The sequence below is a fragment of the Notolepis coatsorum genome, assembly GCF_963971535.1.
Source record: "Notolepis coatsorum genome assembly, chromosome: 9".
Lineage (NCBI taxonomy): Eukaryota > Metazoa > Chordata > Actinopteri > Aulopiformes > Paralepididae > Notolepis > Notolepis coatsorum.
Genome location: NC_140173.1, coordinates 66,861,244 through 66,880,207, shown reverse-complemented (window position 1 = coordinate 66,880,207; position 18,964 = coordinate 66,861,244). Strand labels below are relative to the sequence as shown.

General features: G+C 46.2%; 1 protein-coding gene across 2 annotated transcripts in view; it reads left to right on the top strand.

The window, feature by feature from the left end:
• The window catches only part of ninl (ninein-like), a 106,360-nt gene extending 87,454 nt beyond the window's left edge, over positions 1-18,906 (top strand). The window contains exons 1-12 of one of the 2 annotated variants that reach the window (XM_084322140.1): positions 2,447-5,437; positions 6,273-6,377; positions 6,492-6,561; positions 9,663-9,830; positions 10,800-10,916; positions 12,058-12,171; positions 12,683-12,829; positions 13,411-13,560; positions 14,263-14,376; positions 16,344-16,553; positions 17,515-17,628; positions 18,653-18,906. In XM_084322140.1, the coding sequence (XP_084178266.1) occupies positions 2,592-5,437; positions 6,273-6,377; positions 6,492-6,561; positions 9,663-9,830; positions 10,800-10,916; positions 12,058-12,171; positions 12,683-12,829; positions 13,411-13,560; positions 14,263-14,376; positions 16,344-16,553; positions 17,515-17,628; positions 18,653-18,844 (4,347 nt within the window). In that variant the 5' untranslated portion in view covers positions 2,447-2,591 and the 3' untranslated portion in view covers positions 18,845-18,906. Of the gene's footprint in view, positions 1-2,446; positions 5,438-6,272; positions 6,378-6,491; positions 6,562-9,662; positions 9,831-10,799; positions 10,917-12,057; positions 12,172-12,682; positions 12,830-13,410; positions 13,561-14,262; positions 14,377-16,343; positions 16,554-17,514; positions 17,629-18,652 lie in introns of those variants that run through there. The other variant, XM_084322141.1, reaches the window with a different exon arrangement.
• Positions 18,907-18,964: the final 58 nt, after the last annotated feature.

Sequence of the window (18,964 nt, the reverse complement as noted above, 5' to 3'; positions counted from 1 at the left end):
TGTGTGGACAATGCATGAGACTCAACAAGTTGTGTTTTTTCAACACAACCTTTACTGGAATGATTTGTGTTTGTTGCTATGGTGATGCATCAGCTTTCTGATTGGCATGCGATACACGGAATGAATGCTCACGTCTGTCTTACGGACCATATTATCAAACATTCTATGGACCAAATGCCATTTCTTTCATTCAAGCTATTTACAAATAAGTATTACAGTAACAATGTTACAAAGTTGTATTACAATATGGCGGCAATATTGTATATATATTTGACCGATGCCTTTTTATGAAGGAATTTCAGAAGTGCATCAAACATCTCCTTTGTCTTTATTTGACCATTGCTCTACATTCATATTATTGTTCAGTGTCTTTGTTTTGTCACCTGTATGACTCTCCTGTCTGAGACGTATCCCCTTAACTCTTTAACGTAACACGCACTGAACCTGAAGCCATCCCAGCAGCTATGGTAAATCAGCTGGCAAATCAGCTGTTTGGCCTCCACCATCACTCATCACCGTGGCTTAAACCCAGACACCATGCACACCTGCACTTGTGTGTTTGTATGTTGCTGTTGTTGGGGCAAAATCCTCAAAATCTCCAAAAGGGTAAACCCTTCAGTTTTCTTCAGACCCTAAGTTTCTACACTGGGGTTTAAACGGGTTTCATGTTCATTGTGGTACGTTCAAATACAATGCGAAGCTACATTTAGAGGCGGTGTGAATGCAGACAAAGACGATTGAAAGACGTGAACAGACGCAGCTTCGATCTGGGCGGCATGGAGATTTATTTCAAATATTTCAACTTGAGCGAGAGATTCGCCAGGCAAAATGGACCAAATATAGGTAACAATGGATATGAAATAGACTGCTATGAATCCTGTGGCATATAGATATATTTAATAGGTTAGTTACATTTAGAAATTGTCTCGTTTCTGTAAACGTCACCAATGCTACCGTTGAGACCAAATGCACTAGCCTGTCTCCACGTCAGTTTTGCTAGTTATCAACCGTCAAAGCGAGTAAAGCAAGACAATATTTCCCTTTTGCGTTGTATCCGAACGTACGGTTAGGGTTATGAAACGCACTTACAACTTGGGAGAAACCATGTAAACTATATCAATTTAAAAACATTACCCAACATCACCAAAATTGGAGCTGTGAGGTTTTCGTCCGGCGGCAGCTATATGTGTCTTGCTGTCTCCCTTTTTGTGTTAATGTGCCTAAATGAACAGTGTTAACACCGTGTGATCAGGGATGAAGCAGAGCAGCAGCTCTGTCAGATGAAGCAGCAGCACGGCGAGGCCCAACGCTGCCTCCTGCACCAGCTGCACTCTGAGCGCCAGAGGCTCCAGGAGCAGGGGAGCGCCTGGGAGACCCCGCTCCACCGACTGGAGCAGGAGAAGCACAGGAAGAAGCTCCGGAGCGAGGAGCAGGCCGGCATCGGCACTCGGTTCTCCTCGGACAGGAGGAGGCCGGAGGAGGAACACCGGGAGGAGGTCGGCAAACTGAAGGAGCACGTCGCCAGTTTACAGGAACAAGTGACGTTGGCCCAGGGTGTGGCTGAAGACTTGCGTGTGCAAAACGGCCAACTAGGAGCCAAGTTGGACCAGTGTAGAGCACAGTGTGGTCATTTAGAGGGAGAGCTGGAGGACTGTTGTGTGCGATGCTGCGACCTGGAGTCTCGACTACAGGAGGTGTGTGGTCAGCTGGAGGAAAGTATTCTGTTCCTGGAATCTCACAAGATTTTGAATAAACGTCTGACTTCTGAAAAGCAGTCAGTTGAGGAGGAGATGGAGCTGGTGAAGGCTAGGGAGCGAGAACTTCTTGATGTAGGGTCTCAGCTTAGGAGGGAGATGGACGGCCTACAGGATCAATATGACAGTGTTCTCCAGGACAAGGAGATGACAGCAGATAACTGCAGCCAGCTGTCCAAGGCCTTTGTTCATCAGCAGACTCAACTTAGGGCTAAAGAGCAAAGTGTGGACATGTTGAGAGAGGAGTTGGAGAACCTACAGGAAACTGTGAGAAACAAAGTCGACTGTCACACTAAGCTGACTGCAGAATTAGACTCTCTCAAGGCGGATCAAGCCAAGCTGATACAGTGTCATGAGGTTGCAAATAAACGGCTGACTTCTGAAAAGCAGTCGGTTGAGGAGGAGTTGGAGCTGGTGAAGACTAGGGAGCAAGACCTTCTTGATGTAGGGTCTCAGCTTAGGAGGGAGATGGATGGCCTACAGGGTCAATATGACAGTGTTCTCCAGGACAAGGAGATGACAGCAGATAACTGCAGTCGTCTGTCCAATGCCTTTGTTGAGCAGCAAACTCAACTTAGGGCTAAAGAGCAAAGTGTGGACATGTTGAGAGAGGAGTTGGAGAACCTACAGGAAACGGTGAGAAACAAAGTCGACTGTCACTCTAAGCTGACTGCAGAATTAGACTCTCTCAAGGCGGATAGAGCAGAGCTGATACAGTGTCATGAGGTTGCAAATAAACGGCTGACTTCTGAAAAGCAGTCAGTTGAGGAGGAGTTGGAGCTGGTGAAGGCTAGGGAGAGAGAACTTCTTGGTGTAGCGTCTCAGCTTAGGAGGGAGATGGAGCTGGTGAAGGCTAGGGAGCGAGAACTTCTTGATGTAGGGTCTCAGCTTAGGAGAGAGCTGGACGGCCTACAGGGTCAATATGACAGTGTTCTCCAGGACAAGGAGATGACGGCAGATAACTGCAGTCGTCTGTCTAATGCCTTTGTTCAGCAGCAAACTCAACTTAGGGCTAAAGAGCAAAGTGTGGACATGTTGAGAGAGGAGTTGGAGAATCTACAGGAAACGGTGAGAAACAAAGTCGACTGTCACTCTAAGCTGACTGCAGAATTAGACTTCCTCAAGGCGGACCAAGCCGAGCTGATACAGTGTCATGAGGTTGCAAATAAACATCTGACTTCTGAAAAGCAGTCGGTTGAGGAGGAGTTGGAGCTGGTGAAGGCTAGGGAGAGAGAACTTCTTGATGTAGGGTCTCAGCTTAGGAGGGAGTTGGAGCTGGTGAAGGCTAGGGAGCGAGAACTTCTTGATGTAGGGTCTCAGCTTAGGAGGGAGATGGAGCTGGTGAAGGCTAGGGAGCAAGAACTTCTTGATGTAGGGTCTCAGCTTAGGAGGGAGATGGAGCTGGTGAAGGCTAGGGAGAGAGACCTTCTTGATGTAGGGTCTCAGCTTAGGAGAGAGCTGGACGGCCTACAGACTCAATATGACAGTGTTCTCCAGGACAAGGAGATGACGGCAGATAACTGCAGTCGTCTGTCTAATGCATTTGTTCAGCAGCAGACTCAACTCAGGGCTAAAGAGCAAAGTGTGGACATGTTGAGAGAGGAGTTGGAGAACCTACAAGAAACGGTGAGAAACAATGTCGACTGTCACTCTAAGCTGACTGCAGAATTAGACTCTCTCAAGGCGGATAGAGCCGAGCTGATGCAGTGTCATGAGGTTGCAAATAAACGGCTGACTTCTGAAAAGCAGTCGGTTGAGGAGGAGTTGGAGCTGGTGAAGGCTAGGGAGAGGGAACTTCTTGATGTAGGGTCTCAGCTTAGGAGGGAGCTGGACGGCCTACAGGGTCAATATGACGGTGTTCTCCAGGACAAGGAGATGACGGCAGATAACTGCAGTCGTCTGTCCAATGCATTTGTTCAGCAGCAGACTCAACTTATGGCTAAAGAGCAAAGTGTGGACATGTTGGGAGAGGAGTTGGAGAACTTACAGGAAACGGTGAGAAACAATGTCGACTGTCACTCTAAGCTGACTGCAGAATTAGACTCCCTCAAGGCGGATAGAGCCGAGCTGATACAGTGTCATGAGGTTGCAAATAAACGGCTGACTTCTGAAAAGCAGTCGGTTGAGGAGGAGTTGGAGCTGGTGAAGGCTAGGGAGAGAGAACTTCTTGATGTAGGGTCTCGGCTTAGGAGAGAGATGGAGCTGGTGAAGGCTAGGGAGCGAGAACTTCTTGATGTAGTGTCTAAGTTTAGGAGGGAGATGGAGCTGGTGAAGGCTAGGGAGCAAGACCTTCTTGATGTAGGGTCTCAGCTTAGGAGGGAGATGGAGCTGGTGAAGGCTAGGGAGAGAGACCTTCTTGATGTAGGGTCTCAGCTTAGGGGAGAGCTGGACGGCCTACAGGGTCAATATGACGGTGTTCTCCAGGACAAGGAGATGACGGCAGATAACTGCAGTCGTCTGTCTAATGCCTTTGTTCAGCAGCAAACTCAACTTAGGGCTAAAGAGCAAAGTGTGGACATGTTGAGAGAGGAGTTGGAGAATCTACAGGAAACGGTGAGAAACAAAGTCGACTGTCACTCTAAGCTGACTACAGAATTAGACTATCTCAAGGCAGATCAAGCCGAGCTGATACAGTGTCATGAGGTTGCAAATAAACGGCTGACTTCTGAAAAGCAGTCGGTTGAGGAGGAGTTGGAGCTGGTGAAGGCTAGGGAGCGAGAACTTCTTGATGTAGGGTCTCAGCTTAGAAGAGAGCTGGACGGCCTACAGGGTCAATATGACAGTGTTCTCCAGGACAAGGAGATGACCGCAGATAACTGCAGCCAGCTGTCCAAGGCCTTTGTTCAGCAGCAAACTCAACTTAGGGCTAAAGAGCAAAGTGTGGACATGTTAAGAGAGGAGTTGGAGAATCTACAGGAAACGGTGAGAAACAAAGTCGACTGTCACTCTAAGCTGACTGCAGAATTAGACTCTCTCAAGGCGGACCGAGCCAAGCTGATACAGGATCTAAAGGATCAGGCCATGGCAGTTGATAACCTACAGCTAGAGTTGGATTGTGCCACTGAAGAGTTGGACAGACGGAAGAGCATAGAGGCGAGTCTCCAGGACTCGCTGACGCAGGAACAGGCCAGGAACAAGCAAGTCAAGTCTACTCTGAGCCAGGAGCGAGAAGAGGTCGACCGCCTGCACCAGGAAAACAACGGGTACATCCAGGTGGCCGACCAGCTCTCCACACAGATCGTAGAGATGGAGGCCGAAATATCAACACTCCGGGACCACATCCGGGACCTGAGTTCCCAACTCAACGAGACGGCCGACCTCGTGCTGGACCTCAGGAAACAGCTTAGAGCCAAGACCACGGACATCGACCGCCTTCACGCCGAAGTCATGGACGGCGCTAATGTACTGGAGCAAACGAAGACCTCGTCCGAGAAGCACTGTGCCAACGTGCGGCATCTCGCCATCCAGCTGGAGGCCAAGGAAAGGGAGCTGGATTCCTGCAGAGGACAGGCGGATAACCACTCCAACCAGCTCCAGCAGGCCTTGCTGGACACCCGGGCAGAGTTGCAGAGGGCGGAGCAGGCCTTCGAGTGGGAGACGGGCAAGATGACGGATCAACTGATGGAGATGGAGAAGCTGGTCATTGCCCTGGAGATGGTGATGGATCCAGCCAGTCCACACAGGTTTGTGACCTGCAAGGCCGATCGCCGAGACTCCGAACCGTCTAACCTCTTATTTGCAGCCTTTGCTTTAAGCACCAAGTATTGGGACATTCCAAATGACTAATTGCAACCAATCATCTGAACGAGACGCTCACCTTTTCCCCACAGGTAGAAGTTCTGACTAACTAACGGAATGAGATGCAAAAATCGGTTCGCCACCTTCTCTGCACCATTGCAGGCTGTGGCACGACATCGATCATTTTAAATTCGCTCTTTCTGGAATGCATTAACATACCTAATCTCTTAACAGAATGACAGTCATCTAAATGCATGGTAGTCGATTGTGTATCACTGTTAATAACTTCATCGTGTCACTGAATGTTCTGTCTCTCAACTTGTCTGTGTCGCCATTATCCACTTGTTTTGTCGATTTCTCCTTCAATGTTGAATATGGTATTCAAATACTTGCTTTAAATTCTGAATGAACTCGTTTTAACTGCAGTACATGATTTATATATAATTATTAATTATAATTAATGAATCAAGTTAATTTGTTTTAGTCATGCAATGGAACCTGGTAGTTCACTCGGATCAGTTCCTCAATATGAAAATGTGTATTTTTTGTTGTGTGTCAAATACCTTTGAATATCAATATCCTCATCAATATCATGATATCAATATCCTTGTTGATACTTTTATAATGAAATTAGACTATTCAGCCCCTCTGTAGTGCAGTGCCAATAACATATTTTCAATAATCTGAAACATCTTCTGAATAAACTCAGTTCTTGAGTGGTTCCCATTTGCACGTTTTTGAAGTGAAGTGACCTCACCCTGTGGGTAAACCCGCCTCCAGGTCTCAGCTGGAAGAGGCCCATTCAGAGAACAGCGCTCTGAAGGACAGACTCACCATTCTGCAACAGGACATTCAGAGGCTGGAGGAGGACTTCATCAGGAAGAGGTAAACACATTTACCATTAGCTCCAGTTTTGTTTTTTAATCCCCCCCCCCCCACACACAATTGTATCGAGTCTTTATTGTTTTTTAATCTTCCACTCCTTCATCCTACAAACAGAAGGAAATTGGAGGAGATGGAGCGGGAACACGAGAAGAGGAGAGAGGAAGAGGAGAGGCTTCATCAAGAGGTCTGTAGGAGATCTGACCGTTCACCATATTTACTCAGGGGGGATTCCTCTCCACCCTGTTCCCACTTAAGGTGGGAAAGGAATCCCGTCCTGAGCACAACATAAGAGCAAAATGGCCGCCGTGTGAATATTGTCAATTATCTTCTGTTGTTCAAAAGTCAAGGTTCCTGTCTGTATGTGTGCCGTACTCCTCTGCGGCCTCCAACAAATAGAAACACGTCATTCACCAAATACAAGGAGTGTAGAGTTAGGAGTAGACATTCAACAACGTACAGGTTTCACATTAAAGGGGAACTATCTTACTATTTCTTTCACTATTTGGGCAATTTTACACAATTCCTGTGAGTCTATGGAACACATCTGTATGTTTTTTTTTTTTTTTTTTTTTTTTCATTGTTTTGTATTTCTAATAAAGTACTCTAAAGCAGCATTTTTCCACTTCAAGATTCCAAGCTGTTTTTGGCTGGGCTTCGCCCATACTCGCAAAGCGCTTTGAGTGACAGTCACCAACCAACGTTACATCCAGGAACTTGCATCCAAACAGCCTGTTTGAAAATACTAGAATCCAACATAGTCTGGTGAAAACGCACCTTATGTTATGGATGGATCATCACCGTTTGTCCTCTTCCTCTTAATAATAATATTCAATAGTTCGCTCTAGGTGATCGCCATTGTAGGCGATCACCCAGCTGTAGTCTGGGGATCTCTCAACTCGGCGACAAATAATGTTACCTCCTCGGCCGGTGTTGTGCCGAATTCGGACTCCCTGCCAGAATCCGACTCCGCCTCGCGTGAATGCGCGTACACTATCGATTTCTGTCATAAAACAATAAAGCGGACCGAAATGCAGGAACGTTTTGATTCTATTTAAAAGGCTTTGACATTGTAAAACGAAATAAGTGAAGTTTCGAAGCTGTAAGCTGAATAGGGGACACCCACGATATAGTGTTCTTCCCCCTTCCTACTGTATAAGAAAGAGGAAAATCCCAAAATGCAGAAACGCTACAGTAAAATAGTAATGTTTATACACTATTGACACATGTGCAGACAGTTGACAGTTGCTGAGTAATGATTTGACAACTTCTGTCCATAATAAATATAACCCCGACAGTGAATCAATGGCCAATGGCTCAGCTTAAACTCCCATATGAAATGCACGCACACACACACACGGAGGTGTACCGTTAATACACTATTGACACAAACGGATGAATGAACGAGGTCCTACTGCTAATTAACTAATTACGATGTACTGTATGTACTTACTGATTCGATACTTTCTTTCGGTCCCGAAGACTTGGTACAGGCTAGCTCCCTTCTTTAGCAACAGCCAGGAAATCACTGCAGAATTATAAAGTCCTTGGTCTTTGCAAAAATCCCAAAATGAACTTGGCCCATTGCTTGTGGAGCACGATATAATTAGGAAATGAGTGCAAGGACATATTCGCTGCTTGGTCGTAACGTCAATGTTACACTAACTTCCTCGAATTGTTGATTGTGGGCGGTGAGTACAACCACAGAAGGAGCTGAGGTATACAGATCAGCAGCGTCTTGCTACGTAGGATAGCGAGTCAAATCAGAATGGCTTGGTTCAGTGGGGGAGGATCTTGTCTCATATGAACTGGAGCAATCCGCCAAAATGAGAATTTGAAAAACATAGTGTTGGTACAACCCCACATTGCTAGAAAACAATGCTAAACACTGGAAAAGGCAATTTATAAGATAGGATCTTTAAGGAAGAAACACGTGGTACAATGACAACAGGAGAGCTCTCATATAGCACACAGGGTAACAAGTCTCACTCTGCATCAGTGCTGGGTGGGGTAACATATACGTCTCACTCTGCATCAGTGCTGGGGGGGGTAACATATACGTCTCACTCTGCATCAGTGCTGGGGGGGTTAACATATACGTCTCACTCTGCATCAGTGCTGGGGGGGGGTAACAAGTCTCACTCTGCATCAGTGCTGGGGGGGGTAACAAGTCTCACTCTGCATCAGTGCTGGGGGGTAACATATACGTCTCACTCTGCATCAGTGCTGGGGGGGGTAACATATACGTCTCACTCTGCATCAGTGCTGGGGGGTAACATATACGTCTCACTCTGCATCAGTGCTGGGGGGTAACATATACGTCTCACTCTGCATCAGTGCTGGGGGGGGGTAACATATACGTCTCACTCTGCATCAGTGCTGGGGGTAACATATACGTCTCACTCTGCATCAGTGCTGGGGGGGGTAACATATACGTCTCACTCTGCATCAGTGCTGGGGGTAACATATACGTCTCACTCTGCATCAGTGCTGGGGGGTAACATACGTCTCACTCTGCATCAGTGCTGGGGGGTACTGGGGGGTAACATACGGCTCACTCTGCATCAGTGCTGGGGGGTAACAAGTCTCACTCTGCATCAGTGCTGGGGGGTAACAAGTCTCACTCTGCATCAGTGCTGGGGGGTAACAAGTCTCACTCTGCATCAGTGCTGGGGGGTAACAAGTCTCACTCTGCATCAGTGCTGGGGGGTAACAAGACTCACTCTTCATCAGTGCTGGGGGGTAACATATACGTCTCACTATGCATCAGTGCTGGGGGGTAACAAGTCTCACTCTGCATCAGTGCTGGGGGGTAACATATACGTCTCACTCTGAATCAGTGCTGGGGGGTAACATATACGTCTCACTCTGAATCAGTGCTGGGGGTAACAAGTCTCACTCTGCATCAGTGCTGGGGGGTAACAAGTCTCACTCTGCATCAGTGCTGGGGGGTACTGGGGGGTAACATATACGTCTCACTCTGCATCAGTGCTGGGGGGTAACATATACGTCTCACTCTGCATCAGTGCTGGGGGGTAACATATACGTCTCACTCTGCATCAGTGCTGGGGGGTAACAAGACTCACTCTGCATCAGTGCTGGGGGGGTAACATATACGTCTCACTCTTAGGGGGGGTAACCAGCACTGCTTGATAAATACAGGCCCAGACCTGCATCAGAGATATTTCTGGTGTAACATAACCATCAGTGCAACAAAGGGAGTAATAAGTAAACATGTTACTGTTAACAGTTTAGAACAAGTATCATGAATTTCTCCTCAACTTCCAGAACTCCAAGTATCGCGAGGAGGTCCTTGACTTGAGTTCCCGCAACCTGCAGCTGAGCGGCGAGAACGCAGAGCTGAGCTCCCGTCTCCGTGCCGACCAGGGTGCAGTCCAGATGCTGACGCAGCGCCTGGCACAGGTGTCACGTGATCAAGAAGAGCAAGAGACCGCGGTGAGACTCAAATGAATGCATTTCATACTTGTCTCTTTTTGTCGTCGTTTGATTTCGGATTATTTTCAAGACATTTCTCCTTACAGGTGCTATAGATGGCATTCAGCCACTAGGTGTCACACTAGAGCACCAGCATGTAATTTATCCAATCGGGTGCATTCCATGTGGGGAAATGGGAAGTAGGGAGGGGATACATGCAGGAAACATAAAAAAAAAAAGAGAACTATAATTGATTTTGGACCCACAAACATTTTTCGAATGATACATTCATTAATTAATCATATTTTGGGGGGAAAGCAATACTTTTATTCCGCACCTTTCTAAAAGCTCTATAGGTGTATTATTTCCTAAAAATGATTACATAGAAATGTCATCTATAGTATCTTTAATTAGATGGTATACAGTCGAGAGAGACTAGCAGGACAGTTTCAAGTTTGTTTATTAAATATCACAATAAAATACACGTACTTTACGGTGAAATGCTTGGTTCTGTATGAGCCCCTGAGAGTGTGCTTCATACAGTAAAAAAAAAGTAAGTAAGTAAAGAGGAATATACAATGTACAGGAGAAGGCAAAGAGATAACATTCAACATATAGGTTGTGAGTGGGATTCAACCTCATGACATCGCATGTAGTACATAATGGCCCCAGCCTGCTGATCCAACTGGCTTAATGCTAGGGATCAAATGCACCATGAGCTCTGAACCCATCATGGATGCTTCAGAATATATTTATTATTCCATGACTAGAGTGACCAGATATCCTTTGCTCTGTACCCAAGACTAATATATTGGAAGCTACGTCACCATTAAGTCACCCGATGGGGGATGGGGGTTCGGCACGTGCTCAGATTGTGCCGGTGGAGTGAAACGTGAACACGTTTTAACGGAGGGTGTGTTAATACCCCAATCTTTCCCGGGAAACGATGCAACGTGACGCCATCATTAACCCTGGTTGTCTTGACCTCAGGTGAGGCAGCTCAGCGAGACCAGCAGCCAGCAGGAGAGAGAGAGGCAGCACCTGCAGGCAGGCTGGCAGCATGACAAGGAGCTGCTGGAGAGAGAGCTGGTCACCAGTAAGGACAAGGTACACAGGAGACCTCATTATAGACCTCTCTATAGACCTCTGACCTCTCACTATTTCATATCCTGAAAGGCTTGACTACTGCAACGCACTGCTCATCGGGATCCCTAGCAAGAGCATCCAGAAGCTCCAGTACATCCAGAACTGTGCTGCTAGGATCCTGATGATGAGAGTGCGGAAATATGATCACATCACACCCATACTCCATTCTCTACACTGGCTGCCCGTCTCCTTCAGGTTTGAATACAAGGTCTCCCTCCTCACCCATCAGTGCATCCACAGCAACACCCCCTCCTATCTAAAGGAACTCATCGCTCCCCCGACCTCCACCCGCTCCCTCCGCTCCTCCGCTCTGGACACTCACACACACACTCCAACCCATACACAGGACACACCTTCGCACCATGGGCGACCGCGCCGCGTCTAGTTTTTTACCAACAAACTTGCATTTTTCCGCGATCTGATTGGCCACTGACGTTTATGGTCATGTGACATCTGCGCCAATCGTGTGACGCCTGTTTCTGCGCCTATTTCCGCCTCTAACAGCCTGCAAACTACCTAACGCCTAGTTCTATCACTGGTTAAGCTTAGGCAACTCTTTCGAAGTTGGTTAAGGTTAGAGTTTGGAATCAGGGCTGGTGTTCTATCGCCCTGCTCTAAGACAAACTCTAACCTTAACCAACTTCGAAAGAGTGCCTAAGCTTAACCAGTGATAGAAACAGGCGTCACACAATTAGCGCAGATGTCACATGACCAGAAACGTCAGTGGCCAATCAGATCGTGGAAAAATGCTATTTTGTTGGTAAAAGACGACACGCGACCGGGCCTTCTGCTCAGCTGCTCTTCGGCTGTGGAATGCCCTCCCCGATCATCTGAGAGCACCACAGTCCATTGAGGTTTTTAATAGGGGCCTAAAAACATTTCTTTTTAACAAGGCATTTGCCCGAATTATTCTTTAACTTAAAAAAAATATTGATTTTAATCTGTATGTTTCTTTCATTTCATTGGTTGTTTTATTAGGGGAGAATGAGGGCTCTAACATAGGACTTCCTGTTCAGAGACTGAGAGGAAGCTGTAGTCCTCGCTAGTGATAAGACACCCGTCAATCTGGATCTTCATGAATGTCCTTCATCTGCCTCCTCAGTTCCAGCGCCTGTCAGAGGTGGAGGCAGCGCTGACCAGCCTGACTCTGAAGCACCAGTGGCTGGAACAGGACAAGGAGAGGATGCTGAGGGAGGCTGAGGAGAGGACCCAGAAGGTGGGTGGGGGTCGGGTGCCGTGGAGGATGGGGTGGTGTGGAGGGTGGGTTTTGGTGCCATTTATTTCCTGGTCATTTATACGTGCGTGTTTGTCCTCATCATATCTAACCCGTCTCATCATATCTAACCTGTCATCATATCTAACCTGTCATCATATCTAACCTGTCATCATATCTAACCTGTCATCATATCTAACCTGTCATCATGTCTAATCTGTCTCATCATGTCTAACCCGTCTCATCATGTCTAACCCGTCTCATCATGTCTAACCCGTCTCATCATGTCTAACCTGTCTCATCATATCTAATCTGTCTCATCATGTCTAACCCGTCTCATCATATCTAACCCGTCTCATCATGTCTAACCCGTCTCATCATGTCTAACCTGTCTCTTCATGTCTAACCTGTCTCATCATGTCTAACCTGTCTCATCATATCTAACCTGTCTCATCATGTCTAACCCGTCTCATCATGTCTAACCCGTCATCATGTCTAACCTGTGCACCAACAGATAGAGAAGCTCCAGGAATCGCTCAGTTCTCTGGACTCTCAGGCGGAGCTGCTTCGATCTCAGCTGCAGATGGTCGGCCAGGAGAGGAGCACCCAGTCACAGGAAGTGGTCACCCACCAGAGGATGTTACAGGAAGCACAGGGCAGGGTAGGCAACTATATCCTGTGAAGAACACAGTGTTTGTAGAACCTGCACACTTAGCCTGAGTACACCTTTATTGATTTTAAAGGTAGAATCTGTAATGCTGTAAAACAGCCCCCTTTCGGCATAACATATTTTGTTTCGGTCTGATGTGTGGGTTGGAGTTGAGTGGGTATAGAGGAGGGGTTGCTACTGCTGACCACACCTCAGACTCTACCAAGAGAGGTCTGGAGACATTCACAGTATAATAAGTTACTAAACTCCAACCCACACCTCAGACTCTACCAAGAGAGGTCTGGAGACATTCACAGTATAATAAGTTACTAAACTCCAACCCACACCTCAGACTCTACCAAGAGAGGTCTGGAGACATTCACAGTATAATAAGTTACTAAACTCCAACCAAGACATCAGACCAAAACAAAATGTGTAAACAAAGTGTAATACCAAGCAGAACTCTTTTTTTCTAGAGGTCGCTGTTTGGCGGCATTAGAGATTCTGGATGTTTTTGTTAATAGATTTAGAGACTAGAAATAGTCGTTATTTTTCCTTCCTGATTTATTTTCCCTCCCACCCCTGGCCGTCAGGTGGAGGAGCTGGAGGCCGGCGTGGACAGGTGGAACAGGGAGAAGGAGCTGCTTCATTCGGCACAGAAGAGACACGAGGAGCAGGCGACTGTGGCGCTTCAGGAGGAGTGCCAGAACCTTCAGCAGCAGAACCAGGATCTGCTCCACAGGGTAGGGTACCGGTACCACCAGGCAATACTCTGTCTCAGGTGTCCAGGGTATATGCGGGGTATTGGAAAGTCTTAAAACGTATTAATTTCATAATTCTCAATTTACTGCAGCCAAGAAGCTGATAGCCATGAGGTGGAAGGAACCTGAGAAACTCAATGATTAATTGGTCTCTGACACTGCTGGATGTCATTTTATGGAAATCTCTACTGCACGGGTAATTGGAGTATGACAGGCTAGCATTGAGCTGTTGGTCGCAGCGGTCAAGAAGGTTAAGACCACCTATAGCAGCGCAGCGGGGTTGGGGTGTTGGTCCTGGGGGGTCCATTTCCTATCTAATGTCTTTTGTGATGTTTGTAATAATATAATTTGTTTTTATTGTTAGGTTCTGTATTTATTATTTTTGTTGTTCTACTGTCATTCTATTGTTATTATTATTATTGTCTGGTGTTCTGTTTATATTATTATTCTTGTATTATGTGTTATGTTTTGTTTTATCCATGTAAAATACAGTATCAAAAGAATTTTGATAAAAAAATTATAAAAAAGAGACTGGGGACAAGCCTGAATCCATGTGGCACTTAATATAATACAATACAACATTTCACATGATCCCAGTTGTTTGGGATTAATGACTATAGACTATAGAATTGCCTCTTGCCAACGGAGGGATGGATGAAGATGGTTGTTTTGTGTCTCCCTCAGCTGGCTGAGCTCCAGGCCCAGGGTGGTGAGGTCCAGAGGCTGGCTCAGGAGTGTCTGTTGCTGAAGAACAGACAGACACAGCTGGAGACGGCCAGAGTAGAGGCACAGGACCAGGTGAGTGAACGCCAGGTTCTTTAAACTAGGGCACAGGACCAGGTGAGTGACCTACAGCCAGGTTCCTTAAACTAGGGCACAGGACCAGGTGAGTGACCTACAGCCAGGTTCCTTAAACTAGGGCACAGGACCAGGTGAGTGACCTACAGCCAGGTTCCTTAAACTAGGGCACAGGACCAGGTGAGTGACCTACAGCCAGGTTCCTTAAACTAGGGCACAGGACCAGGTGAGTGACCTACAGCCAGGTTCCTTAAACTAGGGCACAGGACCAGGTGAGTGACCTACAGCCAGGTTCCTTAAACTAGGGCTCAGGAACGTATGTGATGGACTGGGTTCCACGGTCTGTCTGGGTCCCATCCTGGCAAGGTTTTAAAGGGGAACTATTTTACTATTTCTTTCACTATTTGGGCACTTTTACACAATTCCTGTGAGTCTATGGAACACCTCTGTAATATATATATTTTTTTTATTCATTGTTTTGTATTTCTAATCAAGTCCTCAAAAACAGCATTTTTCTACCTCAAGATCTCGAGCTGTTTTGAGCCTGGGCTCCTAAACCACTGCGGGTCATCGTCTTCCCCTGAACATTAACATGCAGCAGTGACTATATGACATCACATATAGGCACATTTTCAAACGACTCAGTTCAGTGAGGGTGAATATTGTGAGAGGAGAATTGGAAGAATGCACCAATATGAGAATTTTGAGACATAGATCATATTAATATAAGTTCACATAGCTAGGAAACAATGCTAAACACTCAAAAAGGCCATTTATAAGATAGTTCCCCTTTAAGACAATGGACATAAAATGTATTTTATGCATGTGATTATGACCTTGGACAGTTCAATTAAAGGTAGTATCTGTAATGCCGTCAAACAGCGACCTCTAGGCAAAAGAGCCCCGCTTGGTATTGCTCTTTGTTTACTTTTATTTTGTTTTGGCCTGACATGTGGGTTGGAGTTTAGTAACTTATTATACTGTGAATGTCTCCAGACCTCTCTTGGTAGAGTCTGAGGTGTGGGTTGGAGTTTAGTAACTTATTATACTGTGAATGTCTCCAGACCTCTCTTGGTAGAGTCTGAGGTGTGGGTTGGAGTTTAGTAACTTATTATACTGTGAATGTCTCCAGACCTCTCTTGGTAGAGTCTGAGGTGTGGGTTGGAGTTTAGTAACTTATTATACTGTGAATGTCTCCAGACCTCTCTTGGTAGAGTCTGAGGTGTGGGTTGGAGTTTAGTAACTTATTATACTGTGAATGTCTCCAGACCCCTCTTGGTAGAGTCTGAGGGGTGGGTTGGAGTTTAGTAACTTATTATACTGTGAATGTCTCCAGACCTCTCTTGGTAGTCTGGGGTGTAGGTAGGAGTAGCAACCCCTCATCTATACCCACTGAAATCCAACCCACACATCAGACCAAAACTAAATATGTAAACAACCAAGCGGGGCTCTTTCGCCTAGAGGTCGCTGTGTGACGACATTACAGAGTCTACCTTTTAGGGAGGGTCATCAAAGAGAAGCCGCCTATTCTCGCTCGTCGCTCCACAATGATGGTATGAACTTCCTTCCCACCACAGCCGAAACACGACCAATCTTTCGCCGTCGACTAGAAACACACTTTCAATATCTGAAATGAAAGACTAAACAAAACAAAACACTAACCTTCTTACGGTCTTCTACTATCATACACTCTTCCACTAAATAATCTTCCATGCCTATATTACTACCTACAATACTATGTCTCTACGTCTACTATGCACTCAACACTGCAGCACCCAGGTTTCAGCACTGTTTGATGCACATTATTACTCAGCTGTAAGAGTTGTTCCCTTCCTGCTGACTTGTCGTACAGAACCTGTAAGTCGCTTTGGATAAAAGCGTTCAGCTAAATGACTAAATGTAAGTTGGCTAAAGGAGGCTGAAGTTGAGACGTGGGAGCATCATGCGTACATGTTGTTTGTCTCCAGGCTCTGAGGACAGACGCAGCCCTGACCCTGACGCTGGCCCAACACACGCGGGAGGTGCAACGGCTCCGGGAGCAGGCGGGAGCAGGGTCCAGGGGGCAGCAGGAGCAGCTCCACTCTCTGCTGGCAGAGGAGCAGCGGAGGAGCCAACAGCTGGAGGAGGGCCTGCAGACACAGGCTCAGCAGGCCAGCGCCCACCTCAGCCTGCAGCAGGTACTGTAGACCCCCTCAGCCTGCAGCAGGTACTGTAGACCCCCTCAGCCTGCAGCGTAGACCCCCTCAGCCTGCAGCAGGTACTAGTCTGTAGTAGGGCTGGGCGATATGGCCAAAAATGTTATCACGATATCTCACGATAACATTTTTCATATTGTTCGATATCAATAATTATCTATATTTGTATTAGTATTAAAAAAAATAAAGATAAAAAAATATATATTATTATTTAAACAACAAATGTATGTTTATTTTGCAGCAATTCGTTGTCGTTGCCGCCATCTTTAGTGTTACATCCCCTCACACTGCAGTTCTCAGGCTGCAGCTGGTTTGAAAGCAAAAGTAAACCGGCTTCTCTGCTGGCTGTGGCTCCAGGGGAGTTGAACAGTTCTGGCTCTGCTAGTTTCTTTTCTATCTTTTGACGCTTTTTTGGTGGACAAACCACCGCACATGTGCACCGTGACTCGTGACTGGAGACCAGCTCTGCCAGCACACATAGCCTACTGTGTACAGACGGTTTCAAACTGTATTTTAAATTAGAAAGCAAACAAAATAAATGGACAAGAGAAAAATTAATCTCAATTTGGTCAGTATTGTCATTTGGACAAGCAAAGCCATTATTGTAAGTTTCTGGTTTTAAAGCTGCCCTGTTGTAGGTCACAATACAAATAAAAAAAAAGAAGAAAATTATATATATATTTTTTTTAATTATCGATATTATTTTTATTATTAAAATATATCGCGATAATTATCGTTATCACCCAGCCCTAGTCTTTAGACCACCTCAGCCTGCAGCAGGTACTGTAGACCACATCAGCCTGCAGCAGGTACTGTAGACCCCCTGCTTCATTACAGCAGTTCAGGTTTTCTTTTGGACACATGACGCCCATTGATTTCTATTGAAGATCATGTTCCTACCTAATATTTCCAGGATGATCTAAAAAATTATATATCCTAACAGGAGCAGTATGAAGCGGTCATGGCCAACATGCAGGAGAGGGTGGAGGAGGTGGAGACCAAGCTGAAGAGCCTCAGGATGATGCTTCAAGAGAAGGTCAACCAGCTGAAGGAACAGGTGACTGTGATGGATGGATGGATATATACGTAATCCCTCAGGGAAATTAGGGCAGGCATGGATGGACATTTTAGTTTTCAGTCGATCAGAACCATTGTTTTATATAAATGTCCACAGGAAAGGACTACATGCACCTTGAGAAATACAGACAGACTTAACCTCAGTGATGCATGTTGTCTTGGTTTTCTGTTAGCAAACCAGGTAGGATCTTCAACACGCACATCCACTATAGCAACAGATCCATACATTTGAACCTGCTCCGGCTTACTTAAAGGAAAACTCCATTTTGGGAAATTAGCTTATTTGCCATCTACCCTGGAGTTAGACAAGAAGATACATACCTTTTTTCTTCTCTGTGCATGCAGTAAGGAGTAGGAAGACGCGCACCGTTAGCCTAGCTTAGCGGCAGTCACTGGAAGTAGGTTCCTCCATTAGCCTAGTTCCCAACGTCTTCCTACTCCTACTGCACGCACAGAGAAGAAAACGGTATGCATCTTCTTGTCTAACTCCAGGGTAGATGGCAAATAAGCTAATTTCCCAAAATGTTGGAGTTTTCCTTTAAGTTAGCTGGATAAGCTTGCCACTCCCTCTGAAAAAAATGGCAGCTCCCTTCCTCAGAGATCCCATTATACCATTCTGAATGATGTTTTTGTGCTTAGTTTTTCTAGAGGGGTCGCGAGATGATTTCCAGGATGTATTGATTTCATAGAATGTGTGAAATAGGCCTATAATTAAAAATCATTCAAATACATTAAATTAAGTTATTATGCCAATTTTATGCACATTTTATGTCCGTCTATTTTATGTGAAGCACTTTAGGCTGGAATTCTTGTATGAAAGGTGCTATACAAATAATAGATTATTATTACAAAGCTCAGTCGATACATCAGTCGATACATCAAACAGCCAAACGTCCTCATGTTATACACGAGGAAACCCACAGCAGGGTAAAGCAAAAGCAACCAAACCCAAAAAGGACCCTGATGTGGAAGTTGAATTCCTCTGTTCTGTCGTTTCTCTGCAGCTGGCGAAGAACTCCAAGTCTGACCTGCTGTTGAAGGACCTGTACGTGGAGAACTCTCAGCTCATGAAGGCTCTGCAGGTCACGGAGCAGCGGCAGAAAGGCGCAGAGAAGAGGAACTTTGTGTTGGAGGAGAAGATCACCTCCCTCAACAAGCTGCTCCGCAAGATCGCCCCCACCTCCCTGGCCACGTAGTGACCCCTGACCCCAGTCTCCCTGGCCACGTAGTGACCCCTGACCCCAGTCTCCCTGGCCACGTAGTGACCCCTGAACCCAGTCTCCCTGGCCACGTAGTGACCCCTGAACCCAGTCTCC